The sequence below is a fragment of the Vulpes vulpes genome, chromosome X, assembly GCF_048418805.1.
Source record: "Vulpes vulpes isolate BD-2025 chromosome X, VulVul3, whole genome shotgun sequence".
Taxonomy (NCBI): domain Eukaryota; kingdom Metazoa; phylum Chordata; class Mammalia; order Carnivora; family Canidae; genus Vulpes; species Vulpes vulpes.
The window spans coordinates 17,201,880-17,227,056 of record NC_132796.1 but is presented as its reverse complement, the minus strand read 5'-3'; the positions used below and the strand labels follow the sequence as shown (position 1 = coordinate 17,227,056).

The following is a 25,177-nucleotide window of genomic DNA, read 5'->3' as shown; positions in this document are numbered from 1 at the left end:
GTCAGAATAATTTAAAATGAATACAGATCTTGCAAATAAAAATGTGAAAGCAAAGTAAAAATACATTGAAACCTTCAAAATTTAAGATAATGCTAAAATTATTTTTTAAAATACAACTCAAGAATTAGGAAATAAAAAAAAGCTTGTAGATAAAACCTGGAAGGATACCCTGAGAGAACTTCTAACCTGGAAACCTACTAAAGAAATATCCTACATGGACTGGAGGTGAAAAATGAGGAGGACTGAGGAATGCAGTGGGCAAGAAGAGACAAAAGATATGTAGTGGATGATAGAGAGGGATATTCTTAAAACTAATTCTAGTTAAGTCAATAAAAAGAAATAAAATGAAATAAAACTAGTTAAACCAATAACTCAAAAGCATTTTAAAGAAAGTTCTTTAAGACCATAGGGCGCCTGGGTGGCTCAGTCAATTAAGCATCTGAGTTTCAATCTCAGGTCAGGTCTTGATCTCAGGATTGTGAGTTCAAGCCCCACGTTGGGCTCCGTGCTGGGCATGGAGCCTACTTAAAAAAAAAAAAAAAAAAGAAAATTCTGTAAGACTATAAAAATAGGTTAGAAGCTTGTCTGTATACAACTGTATCTGTGTCGTACTATTTTAACACAAGGGATAGATTAGTTGATCTCAAGTTAATTTTTATCATCACAGCTCTCAATTCTAAATAGTTCAAAATCAATTACTGACAACACACAGATCTTCTTCCTATTTCCTTCATGAAAGCAGATGGTGTGCTGTCTTACTAAGTCACCAGTAAATCATGCTCCCTTGCCTCCTATACCAAGAAGTGACAAGTGAATCAAGCACCCCTTTGCTTTGGTCCAGAAATATACAGACAGTAAGTACTGACTCAAATTTTATTTTTTAAGAGATATTTATTTATTTGTTTGTTTGTTGTTTTTAATTTAAATTCCAGTTAGTTAACATAGTGTTATATTAATTTCAGGTGTACAATATAGTGATTCAACAATTCCATACATCACCTGGTAAGCTCATAACGACAAGTGCCTTCCTTAATCCCCATCACCTATTTCACCTATCCTCTCACCCACCTCCCCTCTGGTAACCTTTAGTTCATTCTCTACAGTTAAGAGTCTTTTTCTTGGTTTCTCTCTCTCTCTTATTTTTTCCCCTTTGCTTGTTTTGTTTCTTAAATTCCACATATGATATGATTGAAATCATATGGTATTTGTCTTTCTCTATTTCACTTAGCATAATACACTCTAGGTCCATCCATGTCGTTGAGAATGACAAGATTTCATTCTTTTTAAAAATATTATTTTTTTAAATTTAAATTTTATTAGCTGTAGACTGTAATAATTCATCAGTTGCATATCACACCCAGTGCTCATCACATCATGTGCCCTCCTTAATGCCTATCACTCAGTTACCACATCCCCCTCCACCTTCCCTGCAGCAACCCTCAGTTTGTTTCCTAGAGGTAAGACTCTCTTCCTTTTATTTATTTATTTATTTATTTATTTATTTATTTATTTATTTATTTATTTATTTTAATTTTTAAAAAAAGACTTTATTTATTCATGAGAGACACAGACAGAGAGGCAGAGACATAGGCAGAGGGAGAAGAAGGCTCTCTGCGAGAAGCCGGAGGTGGGACTTGATCCTAGGACCTGGGGATCATGACCTAAGCCAAAGGCAGACGCTCAACCACTGAGCCACCCAGATTTCATTCCTTTTAATGTCTGAGTTAATAACCCATTGTATTATATAGCACTTCTATATCCATTTGTCAGTCAATGGAAAATTGAGCTCTTTCCATAATTTGGTTATTTAGATAATGCTGATATAAACATCAGGGTGCACGAATCCCTCTGAATTAGTATTTTTATATTTTTTGGGTAAATACCTAGTAATGTGATTGCTGGATCATAGGGTTGTTCTATTTTTAACTTATATTGAGGAACCTCTACACTGTTTTCCGGAGTGGCTGCACCTGTTTGCATCCCCACCAACAGTGCAGGAGGTTTCTCTTTTCTTTACATCCTCACCAATACCTGTTGTTTCCTGGGTTGTTGATTTTAGCTATTCTGACAGGTGTATAGGTGTAAGCTGATAGCTCATTGTGGTTTTGATTTGCTTTCCCCTGATGGTAAGTGATGGTGATAACTTTTCATATGTCTGTTGGCCATCTGGATATTTTCTTTGGAAAAATGTCTGTTCATGTCTTCTACCCATTTTTTAATTGGATTATTTGTTTTTTATTTATTTATTTTTAATAATAAATTTATTTTTTATTGGTGTTCAATTTGCCAACATACAGAATAACACCCAGTGCTCATCCCGTCAAGTGCCCACCTCAGTGCCTGCCACCCAGTCACCCCCACCCCCCGCCCTTCTCCCCTTCCACCACCCCTAGTTCGTTTCCCAGAGTTAGGATTATTTGTTTTTTGAGTGTTGAATTTTCTAAGTTCTTTATATATTTTGGATACTAACCCTTTGTCGGATATGTCATTTGCAATTGTTTCCTCACATTCTGTAGGTTGCCTTTTAGTTTTGTTTATTGCATCCTTTGTTGTGCAGAAGCTTTTTTTAACTTGATAAAGTCCCAATAGTTTACTTTCGCCTTTTTTCTCTTGCTTCAGGAGACATACCTATAAAGAAGCTGCTATGGCCGATGTTACTACCTATGTTCTCCTCTATGTTTTTTATGGTTTCAGGTTTCACATTTAGGTGTTTAATCCATTTTGAATTTATTTGTGTATGGTGTAAGAAATTGGTCCAGTTTCTTACATGTTTTTGCATGTTGCTGTTCAGTTTTTCCAAAACTATTTGTTGAAGAGACTTTTTCCACTTGATATTCCTTTCCTGCTTTGTCAAAGATTAATTGACCATATAGTTGTGGGTTCATTTTTGGGTTTTCTATTCTGTTCCATTGATTTCTGTGTCTATTTTTGTGCTAATATCATACTGTTTTGATTAATACAGCTGTGTAATATAACTGGAAGTCTGGAATTGTGATGCTTCCAGCTTTGCTCTTCTTTTTCAGGACTTCTGTGGCTATTAGGAGTCTTTTGTGGTTCCATATATTTTAGGATTGTATGTTCCAGTTCTGTGAAAAATGTTTGTGATATTTTGATAGACTGCATTAAATGTGTGGATTGCTTTGAGCAGTACAGACATTTTAACAATACTTGTTCTTTTGATCTATGACCATGGAATGTCTTTCCATTTCTTTGTGTCATCTTCAATTTCTTTCATGAGTGTTTTATAGTTTTCAGAGTACGGATCTTGTACCTCTTCGGTTAGGTTTATTCCTAGTATCTTATTGTTTTTTCTGCAACTGTAAATGAGATGGATTCTTTAATTTCTCTTTCTGCTGCTTCCTTGTTGGTGTATAGAAATGCAACACATTTCTATATGTTGATTTGTATCCTGTGACTTTACTGAATTCCTGTATCAGTTCTAGCAGGTTTTTGATGGAGTCTTTTGGGTTTTCTACATAGAGTATCATGTCATCTGCAAATAAACGAAATTTTGACTTCTTCCTTGCCAATTTGGATGCCTTTTTTGGGGAAGATTTTATTTATTTATTCATGAGAGACACAGAGAGAGAGAGAGAGAGAGAGAGAGGCGGAGAAACAGGCTCCATGCAGGGAGCCTGATGTGGGATTTGATCCCGGCGTCTCGGGATACCTTTTATTTCTTAATGTTACCTGACTGCTGTGGCTAGGTATTCTAGTACTATGTTAAATAACAGTGATGAGGGGCCCCTGGGTGGCAGTGGTTGAGTGTCTGCCTTTTGCTCGGGTCATGATCTCAGAGTCCTGGGATCAAGTTCCGCAACAGGCTCCCTCCAGGGATCCTGCTTCTCCCTCTACCTGTGTCTCTGCCTCTCTCTCTGTGTCTCTCATGAATAAATAAAACCTTAAATAAAAATAAATGACAGTGATGAGAGTGGACATCCCTGTCTTGTTTCTGACTGAATAGGAAAAGCTCTCAGTTTTTCCCTATCGAGGATGAGGTTAGTTGTGGATTTTTCATAGATGGCCTCAATATGTTGAGGTATGTTCTCTCTAAACTTACTACTTTGTTTTTATTACGAATGGATATTGTAGGGATCCCTGGGTGGTGCAGCGGTTTGGCGCCTGCCTTTGGCCCAGGGCGCGGTCCTGGAGACCCGGGATCGAATCCCACGTCGGGCTCCCGGTGCATGGAGCCTGCTTCTCCCTCTGCCTGTGTCTCTGCTTCTCTCTCTCTCTCTGTGTGTGACTATCATAAATAAATAAATAAAAATTAAAAAAAATAAAAAAAAAACAAATGGATATTGTACTTTGTCAAATCCTTTTTCTGCATCTATTGAAATGGTCATTTGTTTCTTATCCCTTTTTTCTAATAATGTGATGTTATCACGTTGATTGATTTGCAAATATTGAACCACCCTTGCAACCCAGGAATAACTCCCACTTGACCATGGTGAATGATTTTTTAAATGTATTGTTTGATTCAGTTTGCTAGTATTCTGTTGACGATTTTTGCATCCATGTTCGTCAGAGATATTGGCCTGTAGTAGATAGTCTTTATCTGGTTTTGGTATCAGGTAATGCTGGCCTCATAGAATGAATTTGGTTTTCCTTCCTTTTCTTTTTTGGGAAGAGTTTCAGAAGAATAGGTATAAACTCTTCTTTAAATGTTCGGTAGAATTCCCTTTGAAGCCATCTGGCCCTGGACTTTTGTGTTGGGAGATTTTTGATTACCGATTCAATTTCTTTGTTGATCATTGTTCTGTTCAAGGTTTTTATTTCTTCCTGTTTCAGTTTTGTAAATTTATATATTTCCAAAAATTTATCCATTTCTTCCAGGTTGTCCAATGTATTGGCATACAATTTTTCATAATATTCTCCCAATAACTGTATTTCTGTGGTGGTTATTTCTCCCCTTTCATTTGTGATTTTATTTATTAAGGTGCTTTCTCTTTTCTTCTTCAATAAGTTGGTCTAGAGGCTTCTCAATTTTATTAGTTTTTTCAAAGAACCAGCTCCAGGTTCAATGATCTGTTCTGTTTTCTTAGTTTCTATATTATTTATTTCTGCTCTAATTTTTATTATTTTCCTTCTTCTGCTGGCTTTTGCCTTCATTTTTTTGGTTCTTTTTCTATATCCTTATGTGTAAGGTTAGGTTGTTTATTTGAGGTTTTCCCTGCCTTGAGGTAAGTCTGTATTGCTATATACATCCCTTTTAGGACCACTTTTGCTGCATTCCAAAGGTTTTGGACCATTGTGTTTTCATTTTCATTTGTTTCCATGTATTTTTTAATTTCTTCTTTGATTTCCTGGCTGACTTATTCATTGTTTAGTAGCACACAGCTTAAACCTCCATGTATTTGTATTTCCAAGTGTTTTCTTCTGGTTGACTTCTAGCTTCACAGTGTTGTGATCAAAAAAAGGTGCATAGTATGATTTCAATCTCTTTGTGCTTATTAAGGCCTGTTTTGTGATCTAATATGTGATCTATTCCAAAGAATATTCCATGTCCACTTGAAAAGAATGTGTATTCTGCTTTTTTTTCAGATGAAATGTTCTGAATATATCTGTTAAGTCCATCTGGTCTAGTGTGTCATTCAAATTCATTGTTTCCTTGTTTGTTTTCTGTTTCAATGATCTGTCCATTGATGTAAGTGAAGTGCTAACATCCCCTACTATTATTGTGTTATTATCAACTGGTTTGTTTATATTTGTAACTAATTGTTTTACATATGTGGGTGCTCCCATTCGGGTGCATAAGTACTTAACAATTTTACATATCTTTTTGTTGGATTGTCCTCTTTATGATAATATAGTGCCCTTCATGGTCTCTTTTTACAGTCTTTGTTTTAAAGTCTAATTTTTCTGATATAAGTATTGCTACTCTAGCTTTCTTTTGATATCCATTTGCATGATATTTTTTTCTTCATCCCCTCAATTTCAATCTGTAGATGTGTTTAGGTCTAAAATGAGTCTCTTGGGATCCCTGGGTGGCGCAGCGGTTTGGCGCCTGCCTTTGGCCCAGGGCGCGATCCTGGAGACCCGGGATCGAATCCCACGTCAGGCTCCCGGTGCATGGGGCCTGCTTCTCCCTCTGCCTGTGTCTCTGCCTCTCTCTCTCTCTCTCTGTGACTATCATAAATAAATAAAAAATTAAAAAAAAATAAAATAAAATGAGTCTCTTGTAGGCAGTATATAGATAGGTCTTGTTTTTTTATTCATTCTGACACCCCATGTCTTTTGATTGGAGCATTTAGTCCATTTACATTCAAAGTAACTATTGATAGATACCTATTTAGTGCCATATTATTACTTGTTTTGCTGTTGTGTCTGGAGGTTTCCTTATCCTTTCTTGTCTTTGTATTTTTGGTCTCTCTTTTCCACTCAGAATCCCCTCAATATTTCTTGTAGAGCTGGTTTAGTGGTCATGAACTCCTTTAGTTTTTGTTTGTCTGGGAAACTCTTTATCTCTTCTTCAACTCTGAATGATAGCTTTGCTGGATAGAGTATTCTTGGCTGCAGATTTTTCCCATTCAGCACTTTGAATATATCCTGCCATTGTCTTCTGGCATCCCATGTTTCTGTTGAGAAATCTCTACCTAGCCATATGGGTCCTCTGTAAATTAGGGACTTCTTTTGTCTTGCTGCTTTTAAGACTTTTTCTTTATCACTGTATTCTACAAATTTAACTATAATATGTTTTGGTGTTGGCTTGCTTTTGTTCATTTTGATCAGAGTTTTCTGTGCCTCCTGGATCTAGATGTTCATTTTCTTTACCCAGCTGAAAACTTCAGCTATTACTTCTCAAATAAGTTTTCTGCCTCCTTTTCTGTTTTCTTTTTCTGGGATTCCCATAATATGAATGTTATTATGCTTGATGGAGACATTGATTCTCGAAGTCTTTTCTTGTGTTGCATAATCCTTCTCTTCTTTGTTCAGCTTCATTACCTCCTATTATTTTGTCTTCTAGGTCACTAATTCATTCCTCTGCTTTTCTAGCCTGCTGTTCATTGCACCAAGCCTGTTTCTGATTTTGTTTATTGCATTCTTTATTTCAGATTCTTTTGTAACACTTTTATCTCTGTGGTAATGGTCTCACTGATGTTTTCCATTCTTTTTTCAAGGCCAATGAGTATCCTTATGATTGTCACTTTTCATTCTCCATCAGGCATGTTACTTTTATCAGTTTTGCTTTGATCTCTGGTCATGGCTGTACCTTCTTCTTTCATTTGGGTTAAGTCTCTCTGAGATCTTGGCATTTTGTCTAAGTCTCTGCCTTCTTCTCTGTGTTAGAAAAGTCAGTTGTGTCTCCTGCCCCTGAAAGTAATGGAGTTATAAAGAAGAGGTCATGTAATGCCCAGGGCCTGGCACTTCAGGGAGTGTCTCTGGTGTGTGCTGAATTCACTGAGTTGTGTTTTGGCTGTTCTATCCTTCAGGTCAGTTGTCTTCACAGGCTCTCCTAGCCTACTGTGGGCAGTGTTTGGTCCCTGGCCTGAATATGGAGAGTTTTAATTAGGTGTGCCCTGATCTGCTTGTCAAATGAGATCTGATACCAGCTCCACCAGAACTGAGACCCTGTGGGACTCTCTGGCTGAAAGATGTAGTGTGGGCAGGGGTTTGTCCTAGTCTTCTGTGCGAGGGTCCTACTGCACTAGAACTGAGGTGAACTTGACTGAAAAGTCAAGAGTGCAGGGAGGTGGGGCCTGGTGTAAGCCAGTTAGGCAGCCAGTGTCCCTGCTGAGAGGTGGAGGAGGGAAATGGCACCAGCCAGCTCCTTTGTTCTGGGAGAGAGAGATGTCTCTGTGAGAGCTGCCTCTCTGTGCTACACCAAGTGGATAATTTCTCCCCTGTCAGCCCCAGGCATTCCTCATATTGCTAATTCCAGGCTGTCTCCCCCCGCCCCAGGTTGTTTGTCTGCCTTCTCTTCAGGAGCAGGGCAGTGTCCGCAGGGCTCTATCCCAGCAAAGCCTACTGACCTTTAAAACTCTAGGCTTTAAGCCCTGCTGGTTGCCAAGAACTCACAAAATTCAGCCCCTCTCGTTTTCTAAGCCAATGGCTTTGGGGAAATTATTTCCTTGTGTACAGTTCCCCTATGTGCTCCTTTCTCTGTAGCCCTTCTCTGGGCCCATGGCTCCCTCCCCTCTGCAGCACTGTGAGCTGTTTCTCCCCTAAACCATGTTTCCACATTTCTTACCATCTTGATGTGGCCTCTTCTCTCCCTTTTATTTGTGGAGCTTGTTCTGTACCCCTTCAGGTCAATTTCTGGAGTATTTAGGATGATTGAATAGTTATCTAGTTGTGTTCCTGGGATGAGACAAATTTAGGGTCCTCCTACTCTGCCGCTATCTTCCTCTCCTACCTATTCCCTCAACTTTTAAAAAGTGCAGATTTATGTAATACAGACTTGTTTTGTACTGGATATGCATTGGGACAAATATGCATGACTACTATAGAAAGGACTATACCACGAAAACAAAAGCTAGGACATGAAATGTAGTTAGTTATTTTCTTTGTCCTATATGTTACATATTTGTTTATATACTGTCTGTCAAGAACCAGTTGTGGCTACACTCATTCAACATAGCCAGTCTATTCTTAAATAATTGGTGCTAAGTTCATACTGTTCTTCTGTATTAATTAGACATGTGCAAAAGCACAGGAAAGAAATGAAGGATACACTTAACATTTTAAAAGATCAAGCTGGCTGTATCCTCACTAGTGGCAAATTCCCTAAGCACTTAACAAAAAAATATTCAATATTGGCACCACGTATTTTACAATGTCAATGTTATTTTATTCAGAGCCCTTAATTTGATTGCATCATGTAGCAGGTGTTTAGGTTTTATAATACTTTGCTTTATAAATATGAGTGAGTCGTAAAAGGATTGCTTTAATGAATATTTTTTAGAAATGAATTATTTTGAGATGAATGAACCAAGCAATTATGTTGCAAAGAAACAAATCCTAGCAATTGCAGACATCCAAATTTTCATGCAAAATACCTATTATATGAAAAGTACATGAAGAATGAAATGAAAACTGTTCTTATCCTGTCATAAATGATTCACTTATACTTCCCAATAACAAGGTTTATTGTCAGAGCATAAATTAAGGGCTATACATTGAACTATATATTTTATTTATGCTTTACTATTTCAGTTAATATACTGTGCTCTCTATTGAAGCACACTAAATGATAGCATAACAGCAGGAAAGAGTTAACACACCTCCAAATCATGAACAGCTTCTTTCTAGAATAACATGGTACAATAATATAGCTGGTGCTTAAATAAATATATGTTGCATGAATGAACAAGTTACTAAATAAACCTTTGATTTTCATGAAATGCCATAACATTTCTTCCCCACTAACTTTAAAATAAGGCAGATGAAAATATTCCATAGCTTGAAAGAAGCAGAGGAATTTGGTAATTTTTCTGTGTCTCCCTTTTACAAGGAACAGAAACTTCAGTCAGAGGCAAGAGAAAAAAGTTACAGTTCTCTGGGAAAAGGCAGAAGAAAACTTCATTCAGTAAGATAACATTAATTTAATATCCTCTATGTGCTAAGTACTGGGCAGAGAGCATAAAAAACCTAAGCAAAAAATTCTAATGTGATACAAAATGTAAGTTGCCTTTCTTCCTATCACTTCCCACTCTGCACCAGCCAAATCAAAACTGTCATTTTTCTCTGAATATTTCATACTCTCTCACAATTCTGTCTTTACACATAATATTTCTTCTGCCTAGAAAACTTTTCCCCAACTTTTTGTCTGGCAAACATTCTACTCATCCTGCAAGTCCCAATGCAAATCCCACCTACACTTCCTGGATCCCACAGTAGTTTTCATCATTTCCTTCTGCACTCCCCTGAGATTTTCTTTAAATCTATATTCTGACTATTGTCTTCTTTACTAGATTGTATACATCTTAACACCAAGTATGCTTTTTACACCTTTGCAATTCTTGTAGCATCACTGTCTGAGCATAAATATATATAATTGTTAAAAGAAGAAATAAAAACAGTAGATGTAAGGAAAAAAGTAAAGTAGAAAGCCAATAGAGACAGTTAAGTTTCAAAGAGAAAAGACACAATACCCCATTCCCAATAGCACACCTCCTGGTCTAGTCAACTCAGATTGTTGATGAGGGATCTCACCTCCTAATTTAATAATGGTATGTGAACATAAATCAGAATTCATTGCTCAGAAATTCACTTTATATTCACTGGAAAATATTTATTACACAAAATGGAAGATATCCGCACTTAAAAAAAGATTTTGTTTATTCATTCATGAGAGACACAGAGAGAGGCAGAGAGGAAGAAGCAGGCTCCCTGCAGGGAGTTGGATGTTGGACTCGATCCTAGGACCCCGAGATCATGACCTGAGCCAAAGGTCAATGCTCAACCACTGAGCCATCCAGGTGCCTCGATATCTGCACTTCTAACTTACTGATGTATAGTCATTAGGAAGTGGTAGAAGGGAAGTTTAATATTTGTCCTCTTTGGGGAATGTGACCAATTTATTGCTGAATAAACACAGAAAGAATGAATTTAATGTGTTTTTTCCCAAGAAAATGATGCAACACTGTGGTGTTCAAATGCAGAACTATGGAAGAATTAAAACTCAGCATCTAAGAGATTTACCACAGCTCTATGCTGAGAACACTGAAATGGTCTAGACATGTATCTCTCACGCCATCTTTCTAAGTAAGTTTAGGTCAGCAGAGATCGTTCATGGGCCAAACTCTAAAGTCTGGAGGTCCAGACTACTTGTAGGTAGTGCTGTAATCATCAATCTTGTCAGAAGCCCAGCACACAAGTGGTTTATCTCCGAGGAGTCCTGCTTATGAGACATAACATCCTGAACTTCAAACTCTGACATACCCAACTATTTACTGTTATAAAAGAGGCGGCAAATAGGGCACCTGGGTGGCTCAGTTGGTTAAGCATCTGACTCTTGATTTCAGCCCAGGTCATGATCTCAGGGTTATGAGATGGAGCCCCACACTGGAGTCCATGGTGGGCATGGAGTCTGCTGAAGATTCTCCCTCTCTCCCTCTGCCCCTCCCCATTCTCTCCCTCTCTTCAAAAAAAGATGTGGCAAATAGAGAACTGCTAGATGATGCATCAATCTCCAAGCCACTTCTGTTGTACCTTCATGGCCGCACTGACTCAGATCTGGAGACCAGTATGCAAAAACAGTGAGGACTCCTACCTTACCTTGAGTAATATCTGTTACATCAAGCATGATTTCTGTGATCTGATTCTGATATGAGTTAGAGTGCAAATGTGTGTTCTACTCTAAGCTGATTTCTCTGATCTCAGGAATAGGGAAATAAGAAGATCCCCAAACTATCAAGGAAAAACATGTCAAGCCTCTTACACCACTTGCAAAATATATTTATTCAGCATCCACTACTGCCAGGTATCTATGCTACACACTAGGTATTTAATAAGCACAATTACTTTTCCCACAAAGCTTACAGTCTAGCAGAAGAATCAGACATTAAACTGATAAATACACACATAAATATGTAATTACAAAATGAGACGAGAGTTAAGAGAATAACAGTAAGTAGCTTACCTCCACCAATGGTGAGGGAATAATCAGAGAATGTATTTTTGAGGAAATGACAATTAAGGTTAAGACTGAGATGTATAAATGGGAGGTAAATATTCAATCAGTGTGGTTTCAGATAGTACTCTACTTTAGAAATTGTTTTCAGTCAGGACAATTTTTTTTTTAAATTAATTTTTATTGGTGTTCAATTTACCAACATACAGAAAAACACCCAGTGCTCATCCCGTCAAGTGTCCACCTCAGTGCCCGTCACCCATTCCCCTCCAACACCCGCCCTCCTCCCCCCTTCCACCACCCCTAGTTCGTTTCCCCGAGTTTGGAGTCTTTATGTTCTGTCTCCCTTCCTGATATTTCCCAACATTTCTTCTCCCTTCCTTTATATTCCCTTTCACTATTATTTATATTCCCCAAATGAATGAGAACATACACTGCTTGTCCTTCTCCGATTGACTTATTTCACTCAGCTACTCAGCGATTAGAGTCAGGACAATTTTTTAAATGTAGGCTCCACACCCAACATGGGGCTTGAACTCATGACCCTGAGAATCAAGAGTAGCATCCTCTTCAAGTGAGCCAGCTAGGTACCCCTCAGTCAGGTTGTTTTTCCTTGCCTATCCTATTGGCTTTTAGTGAAATGTGATGATATTATTGATGTTCCTTAATGAAAATAACACTCATTCCCCATTGCTTTTGTGACAATTCTTTTGAAGCTGTCTTTATACTTCTCCAATCACTCCATAAGTCTCCTCTGCAGCCTCCTCTTCTTCCTTCCCATCCCCAGTGTGGAGCTGAGTCCTTTTTTTATTACATTCTACAGGCCCTCCCTGGGTGATCTCCTCTCTCTCTATGGATTCAATCTTTATATCCTGGAGACTACCAAATCTCTATCTTCAGCCACTTCTCAAACTCCAAATTCATATGTTCAACTTTTGATGAGTATCTTTTTCTGGATAACTCAGAGATGCCTCAAATCCAACCAATCTAAAACTCAATTTATATTCCCACCTAAATCTGTTCTTGCTATTATTGCTCATCTTCATTATTGCAAAATTATCTACTCTATCTCTGCAGCTAGAAAATATGGACTTTCTCAACTCCTCCCTTTATCTCACCCCTCATATTCATCATATCCTCTCTATTCCTGTTGCACATCTTTAGTTCAAACCTACTAATAGCTTATTTTTTTAAAGATTTATTTATTTATGATAGACATAGAGACAGAGAGAGGCAGAGACACAGGAGGAGGGAGAAGCAGGCCCATGCTGGGAGCCTGATGTGGGACTCGATCCTGGGACTCCAGGATCGCGCCCTGGGCCAAAGGCAAACGCTAAACCGCTGAGCCACCCAGGGATCCCCCTAAGTTGATTATTTAAAACACTTCTGAATTGTTCATCTGGTCTTCAGATTGTGCCCACTCCATTACCTCCTTTTCACTACCTTTTTTTTGTAGTAGTTATATTTATTTTATTTTATTTTTTTATAATAAATTTATTTTTTATTGGTGTTCAATTTACCAACATACAGAATAACACCCAGTGCTCATTCCGTCAAGTGCCCCCCTCAGTGCCCATCACTCATTCACCCCCACCCCCCGCCCTCCTCCCCTTCCACCACCCCTAGTTCATTTCCCAGAGTTAAGAGTCTTTATGTTCTGTCTCCCTTTCTGATATTTCCTACCCATTTCTTCACTACCTTTTTAAACAAATATTTGATCATTCCTATATGGTTTCTCAATATTCACACTAGAAAGTATAAATCTCTTATCATGATGTTTAGGTACTTTATAGTCTGGGCCTATTCTATCTTTTATTTTTTATTTTTTAAAAAGATTGATTATTTATTTATTTATTTATTTATTTATTTATTTATTTATTTATGAGAGAGGGACACACACACACACACACACACACACACACACACAGAGGCAGACACACAGGCAGAGGGAGAAGCAGGCTCCATGCAGGGAGCCTGATGTGAGACTCAATCCCAGGACTCCAGGATCATGCCCTGGGCCAAAGGCAGGCTCTAAACTGCTGAGCCACCCAGGCATCCCTCAATTCTATCTTTTAAAGGCTAATTTTCTGCCACTGTTTCCCATTTTTTTTTGTCATCTCAAATAGATAACCATGTTCAAACCCACCAGGCATGCTCTTTATTCTGTGTGCCTGTGCATGTGTTGTTTTATCTACATGGAGTGCAATTCCCTCTTGTTTTCCAAACACATGCTCATCCTTCTCTAGGCTCCTTAAATATCATCTCTTTTGCAATATGAACCCACCTGCCATAGTTAAAGCTAGTTGTTTTCCCTTCTGTGCCCCCATACACTCAGCTCATACTTTTATTTTACTAATTATACTACGATACTGTGATTATTTGTATGTCACTCCTCCCCCATAGGCTTTTCAAGAGGGTAGGAACTACATCTTACATCTGACACACAAGTGCTGAGTGTATTAATTGATTCTTGAATTATGTATAATTATCTACTCATTTCTTATTACGTATCACCATTTTAATAGTTAACTACTTATTGAATGCCTACTGTGTGCCAGGCACTGAATCAGGCACTACACAAATACCATCTCATTTGCTTTTCACAACACCTCCAAGAGGCAATTGTTATTATCTCCATTTTATATTAAAAACCCAAGGTGGGGGGTGCCTGAGTAGCTCAGTGGTTGAGCATCTGCCTTTGGCTCAGGTCATGATCCCAGGGTCCTAGGATCGAGTCCCACATTGTGCTCCCCACAGGAAGCCTACTTCTCCCTTTGCCTATGTCTCTGCCTCTCTCTCCGTGTCTCTCATAAATAATAAATAAAATCTTAAAAATAAAAAACCAAGGTGGGGCTACTCGGCAGCTCAGTCAGTTCAGTGTCCAACTCTTGATCTCTTGATTACAGCTCAGGTCATGATCTGAGTTGTATTGAGCCCTGCATCAGGCTCTGTGCTCAGTGGGGCATTTGTTTTTTTCCCTTTCCTTCTGCTCCTTGCCGCTCCCACCTCTCTCTCTCTCTCTCTCTCTCTCTCTCTCAAATAAAAGATTTAAAAAACAAAAATAAATAAACAAACCAAGATTATGATGAAATTACTTGCCCACAAGTGTCAGTAATGGACTGAGCCAAATTTAAATCACAGATTATTATATTATTATACTGATGTATTTTTTTCTCGTTGTAGTTCTAGCCCCTTTACAAATATCTGTAAGAATTTAAAACCAATCAGGTGTCATCTTACCTAACATGGAAAAAAATATCCATGTTCCTTTCAGAATATTTAATTTATTATCAGAATCTTGTAGGATTATTTTGACACTTGATTTATCTTGTATGTTGACAAAAGTAACCATATAATGTACAATACTCAATTTTTACTGGATGTATACACTTAGAACATTCAAATAATTTGATTATTTTAAGGGTGATTTTTCTAAAATAGGATTTCTTAATATTTAAGAAACTAAATCAAAACTTTTAGAAGGGAATGGACTTTATAACTGATTATATACAATTGTATATTCCAAATGATGCTGTGAAACCTCCCTTAGTGAGCTCTAACATAAAGTTTCTGAAGTAACTAAATATAATATCACTGGTTGAGTTATAAGCCTCCTTAATTTTTAATTTGGCAGTGTATTTTATACCAAATTTAACAAAGGAGGAAAATACCATTTCCAGTCAGTTGAGAATTAGGGGAGTTTTTCCTACTTGCATGTAAATTATTTTTAAATAGAGAAGAAAAAAGAAGGAAATAAACTAAAAAAGGAAAAGATTTTAGAAGGACATAATGCAAGTTTCCCTTCGCACCAATTAATGTCCTTACCAGCGCACATAGAAGATCGACTGCTTCCAAGATGAGCTCCTGATGGCCAATGCGGCTGACCCCCAGATCCTCTAGCTCCTGGTGTGTAATGCGCAGCAGCTGGTCCCCACTGATCTTCTCCCTCTCGAAGTTCTTAATGTACTGCTGTAGACAGTCGTCAAGACCTGCAGAAGAAAATTATGGAAGACCAGAATGAAAAACCAGTTGAACCAAATACACAGAAAAAATAAAACAAAATAAGCTTAACTCCTATCAAGTCACAAGCTAAGTCCACTCCAACTCTGGACTAGTTCAATCATCCACTTTTTTTCAGCCCACAAATGGATGGCAGGAAGAAAAAAACCCCACTCCATGATATTCCTAGTTGCCAGGTTCTCTTTGAATTTTCCTCAGCAATTATTGGAAATCTTTACCTCACTTCTCAATTAGTTCTCTTTGTTGCCTATTTCATTAAGTGTGCTAACAAGCAGGTTCTCCCCACTTCTAACCTTACCTATACCTCACTCCTCCTTTCTTTTCTAACTCCACTGCAGAGGGAGAGTTATCTTTCCTTCCTATACAAGACTTATTGATCTTCCTGTGCTCTCTGGAACCCCATCTTTTGCCACCTTAACACTACTTCAACAATTAAAAAAATTAAACACTCTCTTATTTTAGCCATTTCCTAGCCATCAGCTCCTATATTAGAACCTCTGCCATCTTAAAAAACAAACACAACAAAAAACTTTCCTTGATTTCTTTAATCCTGTATTCTCCACTTGTTTGTTATTCCCTTCAGACACAAGCCCCTTACCTTTTTACATCACCTGCAATGTACTCCCTGATCCATTAACATTTAGATTTCACTCAAATACAAATGTGAAATCCAGACTGGATATACATTTTTCAAGATTACTCAGGGCACTTCATAAGTGAAAAGACAGGCTACAGATTGGGTCAGCTTCAACTGCCTATGAAATAACCTGATACAAAAGATGAACAAATGGTGAACAGGATTAACAAGATTACTTCTCTCCAGATTTTAAGTAAGGAGTACCAAGAAAATGAGGTAATTACCAAAAACTAAAAGGTCTTAATCTTAAATCAGGTCACAAATATCTCTCATCTAGACTAACGCAGTTTTATGAGTTTCCTGCTGCAAGTCACTATCCCTTTCAATTCATCTCTCCCGACATAAAAATTCGGATGCCATTCTTTATCTCAAGACTTTTCAGTTTCCTCATATTTATGACAAAATAAAATCCGAATTCCTTTATACAGTGTTCAAGGCCCTTCCCAATCTTGACTTTGCCTTCCTATACAGACCCATTCCAGACACACTCTACACTTCCCAATCTCCCACTCTACAGTACAGACCTTCATTACAACAATAGCCACATTGTATTATAGTTTGTTCTCATCTGCATATGCCCAATACTTTGGAAATTCCGTGAAGGTAGGAACTGTGTCTTCTGAATGAAAATCCAGGGCTTAGCATAGTGACTAACATAGAGTAGGAATTGATAAGTGTAAAATGAACAAATCAACATGTAATTTTATTATGTATCACCTGGTCAGAGAAAATCAGGAACGTTTTAAGTAAGAGCTAAATCTAAAAATGAGAGTGGAGAGAAAGAACATTTGGTACATGGCATTTTGAGACACTCAGGTCTTAATACATTGCAGAATAATAGGAGACAACATTTCGAGTAAAGGAATGATAAGGGATCTCCTAGAGCACCAATGCCATCAGCATCCTTATTACGGTTACAGACCAAGTGACATAATATGTGGCAGGGGAGAAATAAGGGAGAGATCTCATTAATTGGTGCCTAATTTAACTATCAAGGTATATTACCCCATACTATAGGAAGTATCTTGGCTCCTATTATTTAAAATGTAAAATATTTGGCAAATATACAGCTAGGATATTATAATAAAATTATAAGACTATCACTTTGTGTTAATATGCATATCTGTGAACTCTAAGGTGCTTTTATATACATGTTTTCTTACCTGAATTATAAATAATAAATGACCTTATAATATTTTAGAGTTTTTGTTTTGACTGAAAGGTCAAAATCAACATCTCAAATCTGTGTATGGAGAAAATATGGTCTAAAAAGCTAAAAAGCCATCTACAAAAATCACAAAAATGAATATGTTATAATATTGGGCTAAAGGCCCAAACTTCATCATTCTAAGGTCTACACAGCATACATGTAACAGCTAAAACCGCCTTACTCACTCAAACTATTTTATTTAAAGTAGAGCTGTCCCATTTTCAAGAATGAGAAGTTCTTCAGTGATTATGACTAGTCTTCAAAACTGTAACATTTATTCAATACATGAGAACAAATAATATACCAGATTTTATATTATTTTTTAAAAGGATTTTGTTTATTCATGAGAAACACAGAGAAGGACATAGAGATATAGGCAGAGGGAGAAGCAGGTTCCCTGCAGGGAGCCCGATGGGGGTCTGGTCCCAGGACTCCAGGATCACAACCCGAGCAAAGGCAGATGCTTAACCACTGAACCACCCATTGCCCCATACCAGATTTTAAAAGTGTCATTATCTACCTCTTTTATTTAAGCTCTAATGTGACATGGATTATTTCTTTACTGTCCACCAAATTGTATCCTTTCTTGTTGACCTATGTTCTAAATGATTATAAGTAAATTTTATAACTTTCACTTACAAATTGCTATTTTTCTTAAGAAAACATACAGAAAATAAATTTTGATCAATACTCTAAACCACACAAGCATACCATGAAGAAGATTGTGCACTTTTGTTAAATGAGATATTAAACAAACTATATGCATCATTTTGTCTAAAACCATGCCTTAAAACAATTAAAAAGAAGGTTTGAAATCATTACTATGACATGCGTCTGATTTTTTCAGCGAATTATACTGCTTTCCATCATCTGCAGGAAAGAGGAATGAACATAATCATGGATCTAGACAGATGTTCCAAAAATAATTAATCATTTACAAAATGATGACATTTGAAAGACGTCCTAAGGATATACAAATTTCTAGTAAATCAACAATATTACAAAAGATGAAGTAAATAAATTAATCCACTATATGTGGACGTAGATACAAAAGGTACAAATTATTATATTTAATGTTTAAAATCTTTTAAAAATTTTTTTATTTGAGAGAGAGCATGTGTGAGTGGGGAGGGGCAGAGGAGGAAGGAGACAGAATCTGAATCAGATTCTGCACTGAATGTGGCACCTGAGGCAGGGCTGGGTCCCAGGACTAGGAGAGCATGACCTGAGATGAAACCAAGAGTTGGACACTTAACTGACTGAGCTGCCTAGGCGCCCTAATGTTCAAAATCTTAAAAATCCACTTAGAAAATGGTATTATGAAGATGACTCTATCCCTGCTCCAGGAAATTTTACTTTTTACACCATTTTATACATAATACACGTGCTCTTATATATACAGAACACTCTAATATTTACAGCAAAAAATAAAAATGTAAATTCATTTTTAAGAGTTCCAATTGCCACTATTTACTGTGAAGAACAAAGATCAACAAATGAAGATTTGTGAGGACCTTGGTCCCTTCTGCAAAATAAGGTCAAGAAATTAAAACAAGCACATATTAATCCAGTATCCTTCTGCTGGACTCAAATACATGAATGATAATTTGAGGCAGAAAGTCTTAATTTTAATGTAGTTTTCAGTCCCTTTTTTTTTATTTCACTGACACTGCTTTTTTTTACAAGATCACCAAAGACCAAAATCACACCAGACTCAATTGCCTCATTTACAATCTCATTCTCCTAAGCAAGTTATTTCTCTATTTCTACCACCATTTTTCTAGTCTCAGAATCATCTTAGATGATTCCCCAATTTAATCTCTTATCTTGTCAGTTAGTAAGAAACATCATTTCTTCATTTAAAATAGCTCTTCCTCTGTCCTTTCATTTCTGATCTCATTGTCACCAGCTTCCTCGTGCTGAAGTCTGCCCCGAAGCCCATCTGCTCCCCCTGGCAGCAGTCTGTCCAGTCTATCACTGTCAGATCTTTCAAAACACTCTTTGATCAAGCCAGTGCCCAATTCAAAAATGTCAAAGAGTCTTCCTGCCAAAAGGTTTAAATTCAAAAATCTTTTTTATTATTTTTAAGGCTTTTTTTGGGGGAAGGGGTCTTGAATGTTATGATCAGTTAGCATTTGTGTATCAACTGCAACAATTACTATAGACAATAAAAGCATTTTCTACATTACGAACAGACAGAAAGCTCATATAACCATACTTTTCTTCTATGCACTTCTATATAGAAGTTATATACTTCTTCTATGCACTTCTATATAGAAGTTATATACTTCTATAGTATATAACAATAAATGATCTAGCAAAAGATAATTCCTATTTTAGATCTTATGATACTTCCTAAACCATCTGAAAAGGATGAAATTATATTCAATAGCATTTTGGCACTAAATGACTTTATTGTATTTTAATTATTGGAAAACTGGCTAACCTATATCATTATACAAGTTACTTAACAGATACCCAGAATATTTAGTAAATCAAATTCCTGAACTATTCTAGAAAAATGATATTTTGCTCTAGAACTTATGTAGTTAAAATTTGTTTAACAATTCCGATATAGTTCTCAGATGATATAGCCTTATAATTCTTTTTTTTAAAGATTTTATTTATTTATTCATGAGAGACACACACACACACACACAGAGAGGCAGAGACACAGGTAGAGGGAGAAGCAGGCTTCCATGCAGGGAGCCCGACGTGGGACTTGATCCGGGGTCTCCAGGATCACACCCTGGGCTGAAGGCGGTGCTAAACCACTGAGCCACCCAGGCTGCCCTAGCCTTATAATTCTTGTTGTGATTCAGAGATGAGCTGCCCATCACTCTTACTAAGTAAAAGTGTATTTACTCTTGTAAATACTCCAGTGTATTTACAAACATTTGGAAAATACTATTAAACTCCAAATTTCACTGAAAAATTTTCCTTCTGATGTTTTCTCATGGTGTTTGATATAAAAGATCCAGACCAGGGAACAGTGTTTCCAGCATTCTATTCAGCAACTATTTATTAAATACCTACTAAGTTTGGGGCAGTGTACACTAATGCATTTAACTACCTTTGAAAAGACTCCTTTGCTCTGCTGATGGCAGAGCTGAAAGGCTATGAATACAATTCTCCCCCAAGAAGCTGTTATAGGATACAGGGTATGTAGACTGATGCATTAGAAAACCAGTCACTGCCTGTGGTCTCTGGAGGACTTCTGAGAAGCCCAAGCCTTACTATGCTGATTGTTGTCATATCTACTCTTCTCAGACCTACTTTGTTTCTCTAATAATTTAATGTTGTTTTTAAGAGACTAAAAAAAAAAAAATCTTGACTGGGTAACAATATACGATTGTTCAATTTCTCTAAAGAATTCAACTTCCTTACAATCTGTTTCTGGTTCTTCATTTTAAACCAGAGTAGATTTTAAATGCCAGGCAACTTCAAAATGAATTTCAAAGAAATGTCTGGTTTAAAACTCCCCTCCCTACAAAATGACCAAGAGAAAGCAAAAGTAAAGAAGAAAACTTTATCAGCATTGAAACCAGGAGACAGTGGCAACCGCCTAACAGACTCAAGATTGAATGTTAAAAAATAAAAAGGTACTAGAAGAAGTCTGGTTCTGTATCAAATGAGAGCCAGAAACTGTAAAGAAAAAGACAGATATATTTGACTACATAAAAATTGAGTTTTTGTTATGACTTATCAAATCAGAATACTCACAAAAAAGTACTTAAAACATATCCAGTGATACACTACACCAAAGTCAACTAAAGAGGACAAAGTAACCCATGGACGCACTATCAAGTTGCTTAAAAGTGCTCAGTTTTAAAATACTGATATATGGTAATCTGAGATAGCAACCTTAAAATATGCACATCACACAAAACAATGTTTGAATGGTTTTATAATTTTTAATTTCTAAAGTTTTAAATTCATAATGTGGTAAAGCAGCTGGACAAGCAGTTTTTCTCAAAGTGAATTTTAGGATAGGTTACAAGTTAACCTATTTTAGGATAGGTTACAAGAGCATTTAAAATGCTCTTTATATAAACATGAAATAAACTCTATGTATTATTAGTTATTCTGTACTTACATATTTTCATTTTTAAAAACAATCTAAAATGATTTTAATGATGTGTTCAGTAAACAAAGACTAGTTTTATCACAAAGCTTAGGCTATTATATACTTAAGAATTCATATAAAATATTTTTCGAAGATAACACTTTCTCCCTCAAATTAACAGTCCACTTCAGATAGTTTTAAGTAACACTGAAACTATCTCTTTGCCAAATCTTCACAGTCTTTGCTAAGAATATTTTATTAATAGGAAAATAACTTTAATAAAGAATCACAGGTAGACCAAGCATAAGAAATTAGTTGCAAACCTACAGATTAGTGATGTCTTTCAGTTTAGGACTTAATAGATAATCATTTTTTATTTGTTGGTTTGTTTAAGGAAGCTTAAGGCCATCTAGCCTTGTATCTTTCATTCAAGCATTCAAGAGCCTCCAAGTTCTGGCCCCAAACTATTTTTTTCTGACATTATCTCTTACACATTCATATATCCTATGCTGCAGCCAAACTGAACAACTCAACTTTTCCTTAATGTGATTATTCCTATTACCCAGAAGAATATTTACATATTCTACATATTTAGTTGTTGAAATCCTGTCAGGTCTTGATCATTAAATCAGATGGATCTCTCTTCTCTTTAAATCTACAGATATTACACTTATGGTACTTATTACTCATGCTGTTTTGTTGTAATCTTTGTATTAGTGTCTTATTCCCCCCAACAGATTAGAGAACCCTGAAGGGTAGCATCACTGATTCCTTCATACAGCACTGAGCACGGAGAGCATCTGATACATAGTCAGTCCTTTATTTAATCAATATTTATAGACGTGATTACTATGTGCTAGGCACTGGGAATCACATGCTGAGCAAAGACTGACATGGCCACTGACTTTCTGGAGTTTATATAATACTGAAGATGACCATTAATCATTAATCATTTAATTGACAAAACAGATGTATAAATTCTGGCCATAATAACTGGTATGAAGGAAGAAAATACACTGTGCTGTGAGAAACAAAAAAGGAGACTTAACCCTATGCTGGAGTAACAAGTCAGGAATGGAAGGTTTACTTGAGGAATCAATGGCTACATTATGATTCATAAGCTTAAAAATTGCTATCTAGGCAAAGAGGAGGAATGGGCAATGCAGGCAAAAGAAACACATATGCAAAGACCCTGTGCTACAAAAAGGAATACCGCACATTGGAAAAACTGAAAGTAGTTTGGCTGAAATACAGAGATAAAAGAATGGAGCAGGATAGGGTTAGAGAAACAGTCCAGGGGTGAGATGATGCAGTGTGACCCTAAGAGCAATGGAAGGGACTGAAGGATTTGAAAGAGGCAGCATTAAAATTATTCCATGTTTTGTGAACATTACTTCAGCTGTAGTATAGCAAATGAATTGGAAGCTGCCAAGAGAGGCAGGTTGGGTTACATGCGAAATAATGTAATTATTAGATGCTAGTAGTTTGTCCAAGGATCATGGCAGGAAAGGAAGATAAGACTGGAAAGAAGAAAAACCATGCAGGAGTTAATACTGGATTATATATGATGGAGGGGTGGCCATAGGAAGGAAGATGATGCCTATATTTCTGGATTACAGAATTGGATTAACAGTAGCATTATTCACAGACAAGGGAAACACCAAAGACGTAGTTAAGGGTAGCTGGCTCTCTCCTGGACATACTGAGATTATAGTTTCTTTGAGACAGGCAGGTAAGCAATGTTGAGTAGTTAGTCAAAAGTCTGTTCTGGGGAAATATATTTGAAAGTCACTGGCATCTAGGTAGAAAATTGAAGCAATGAGTATTACTGAGACTAAACAAGGAAAATGAGTAGAGTGAAAAGAGGATTTAGAACTGAACTTTAAGAAAACCCCAAATAGAAAGGCTTGCTACAGGCAAACATACAAAGAAAACTAAGGAAGTGTAGCCAGAAAGGAATGAAAAAAAATGAAAGGGTGGTGTCATCGAAACCAATGGAAGAAAATGTTTCAAGACTGGCAGTAAAGGACTGTGGTAAACAAAACAAAACAATACAAAAACAAAAAACAAAAGAACTCTCCAACCTATGGATCAGATTACTAGAGTTCAAAACCCACTCTGAATTTGACAATTAGGGGATTATCAGTGACTTTCACCAGAGAGTATTATAATGATTGAAATAGAAGTCAGGCAGGACATAGAGTTTATGGGTGAGAAAGTGGAGGGCTTATGTGTGGAATATTCTTTCAGGAGATTATGCAGTATTGGTGAGGATGGAGAGTAGATAGGGAGGTGTCATGCCAGTCAAAGGGACTATTGTGATACCAATTTTAGAAATGAAGGAACAAAACCCTTGGGAATTAAGTAGCTTCCTAAGTTTAAATAGTGAGTAACTGACTGGCAGATCAAGGATTAAAACCTAGTCCCAGAGGATTCTGAATTTCAAACTATTTTTACTATATCAGACTATTTCAAGACTAAAAAAATGTATCTTAACAATAAAGTGACTAATAAAATCATACTCTTCCAGACCTATATGAAAGAAATTATTATTTTTTTTTATGAAAGAAATTATTTAAAACTACCAAGGACTGGGGGTGCCTGGGTGGCTCAGTCAGTTAAGTGTCCAATTCTTGATTTTGGCTCCGGTCATGATCTCAGGGTCATGAGATCAAGCCCCTTGTCAGGCTCTCACTGGGCATGATACCTGCTTGAGATTCTCTCTCTCCTTCGCCCTCTGCCTCTCCCCCACTCTAAAAAAACAATTATAAGGGACTAATTGAATTCCATGCTAATATACTCTGGTGAATTGAACACAGAGCACAAAACCTGGCTGACATCTAACCTGAGGCTGCATTCAAATGAATGAAATGAGTAACATTGCATACAGTTTTCAGATGTCACTGAAATCAATGCAATACATGCTCCCTTGAGGACTCCTCTTCTATGTTTCTCAGTGTCATCCTTTAGTCACCCTCCTCCTACAAGCAAGCAGTTGCTCTATAGCAAATAGTATATGATTTCTTTCCATGAGAATTCTAATCAAACCAAATAAAATCGAGAAAAGAAGGGTAATTTTCTTCTGGGCCTGTTCTCATTTACTCTGTCCTAATTTCTTCTAGAAAATACTAAGCTGGCAATAATCTTCCATTACTTCCAAATGGAAGAACTGATGATGATTAACAGTAATACCTTCCATTTATTTTTTGTGCTCACCATGTGCCAAGCACTATTTCAAGCACTTCACAAATATTTTCTCATTCAATCCTTAGAACAATCTTATAAATTACATATTGTTATCTTGATTTTACAGATAAAAAATTGAGATTTTAGAGACCATATGCAGAATCCCACAGCTTAATAAATAGTAAGGCAAGGTCAACACCCAAGTCTGACTCCAAATCCCTGCCCTTAAAGCCTGAACTAAATTAGAGGAAGTTGAGGAAGGGTGGAAAGGGCTGTTTTCAATCCTTAAAAGGATTGTTCCTAAACTGATCCCCTGTACCATACCAAAAGATGTTATGCCAATAATATTTTTTCATTTTCCATTTAAAACTTTAAATATATTGTTTTGAAAAACATGTATTTAAATTATACTTTGTATCAAAATGGATTCCAGTATGCTGTTTACACACCCACCCATGCACAATTCAGAAAGGTAACACAAAT

The 25,177-nt window shown here is 36.8% G+C and overlaps 1 protein-coding gene across 8 annotated transcripts in view; it reads right to left on the bottom strand.

Annotated features, from left to right (window-relative positions):
• Window positions 1-25,177, bottom strand: part of CNKSR2 (connector enhancer of kinase suppressor of Ras 2) — a 274,913-nt gene that overhangs the window by 209,606 nt on the left and 40,130 nt on the right. For all 8 annotated transcript variants that reach the window (XM_072744442.1, XM_025997461.2, XM_072744443.1 and 5 more), the window contains exon 2: window positions 15,401-15,564. In XM_072744442.1, the coding sequence (XP_072600543.1) occupies window positions 15,401-15,564 (164 nt within the window). The remainder of the gene's footprint in view (window positions 1-15,400; window positions 15,565-25,177) is intronic.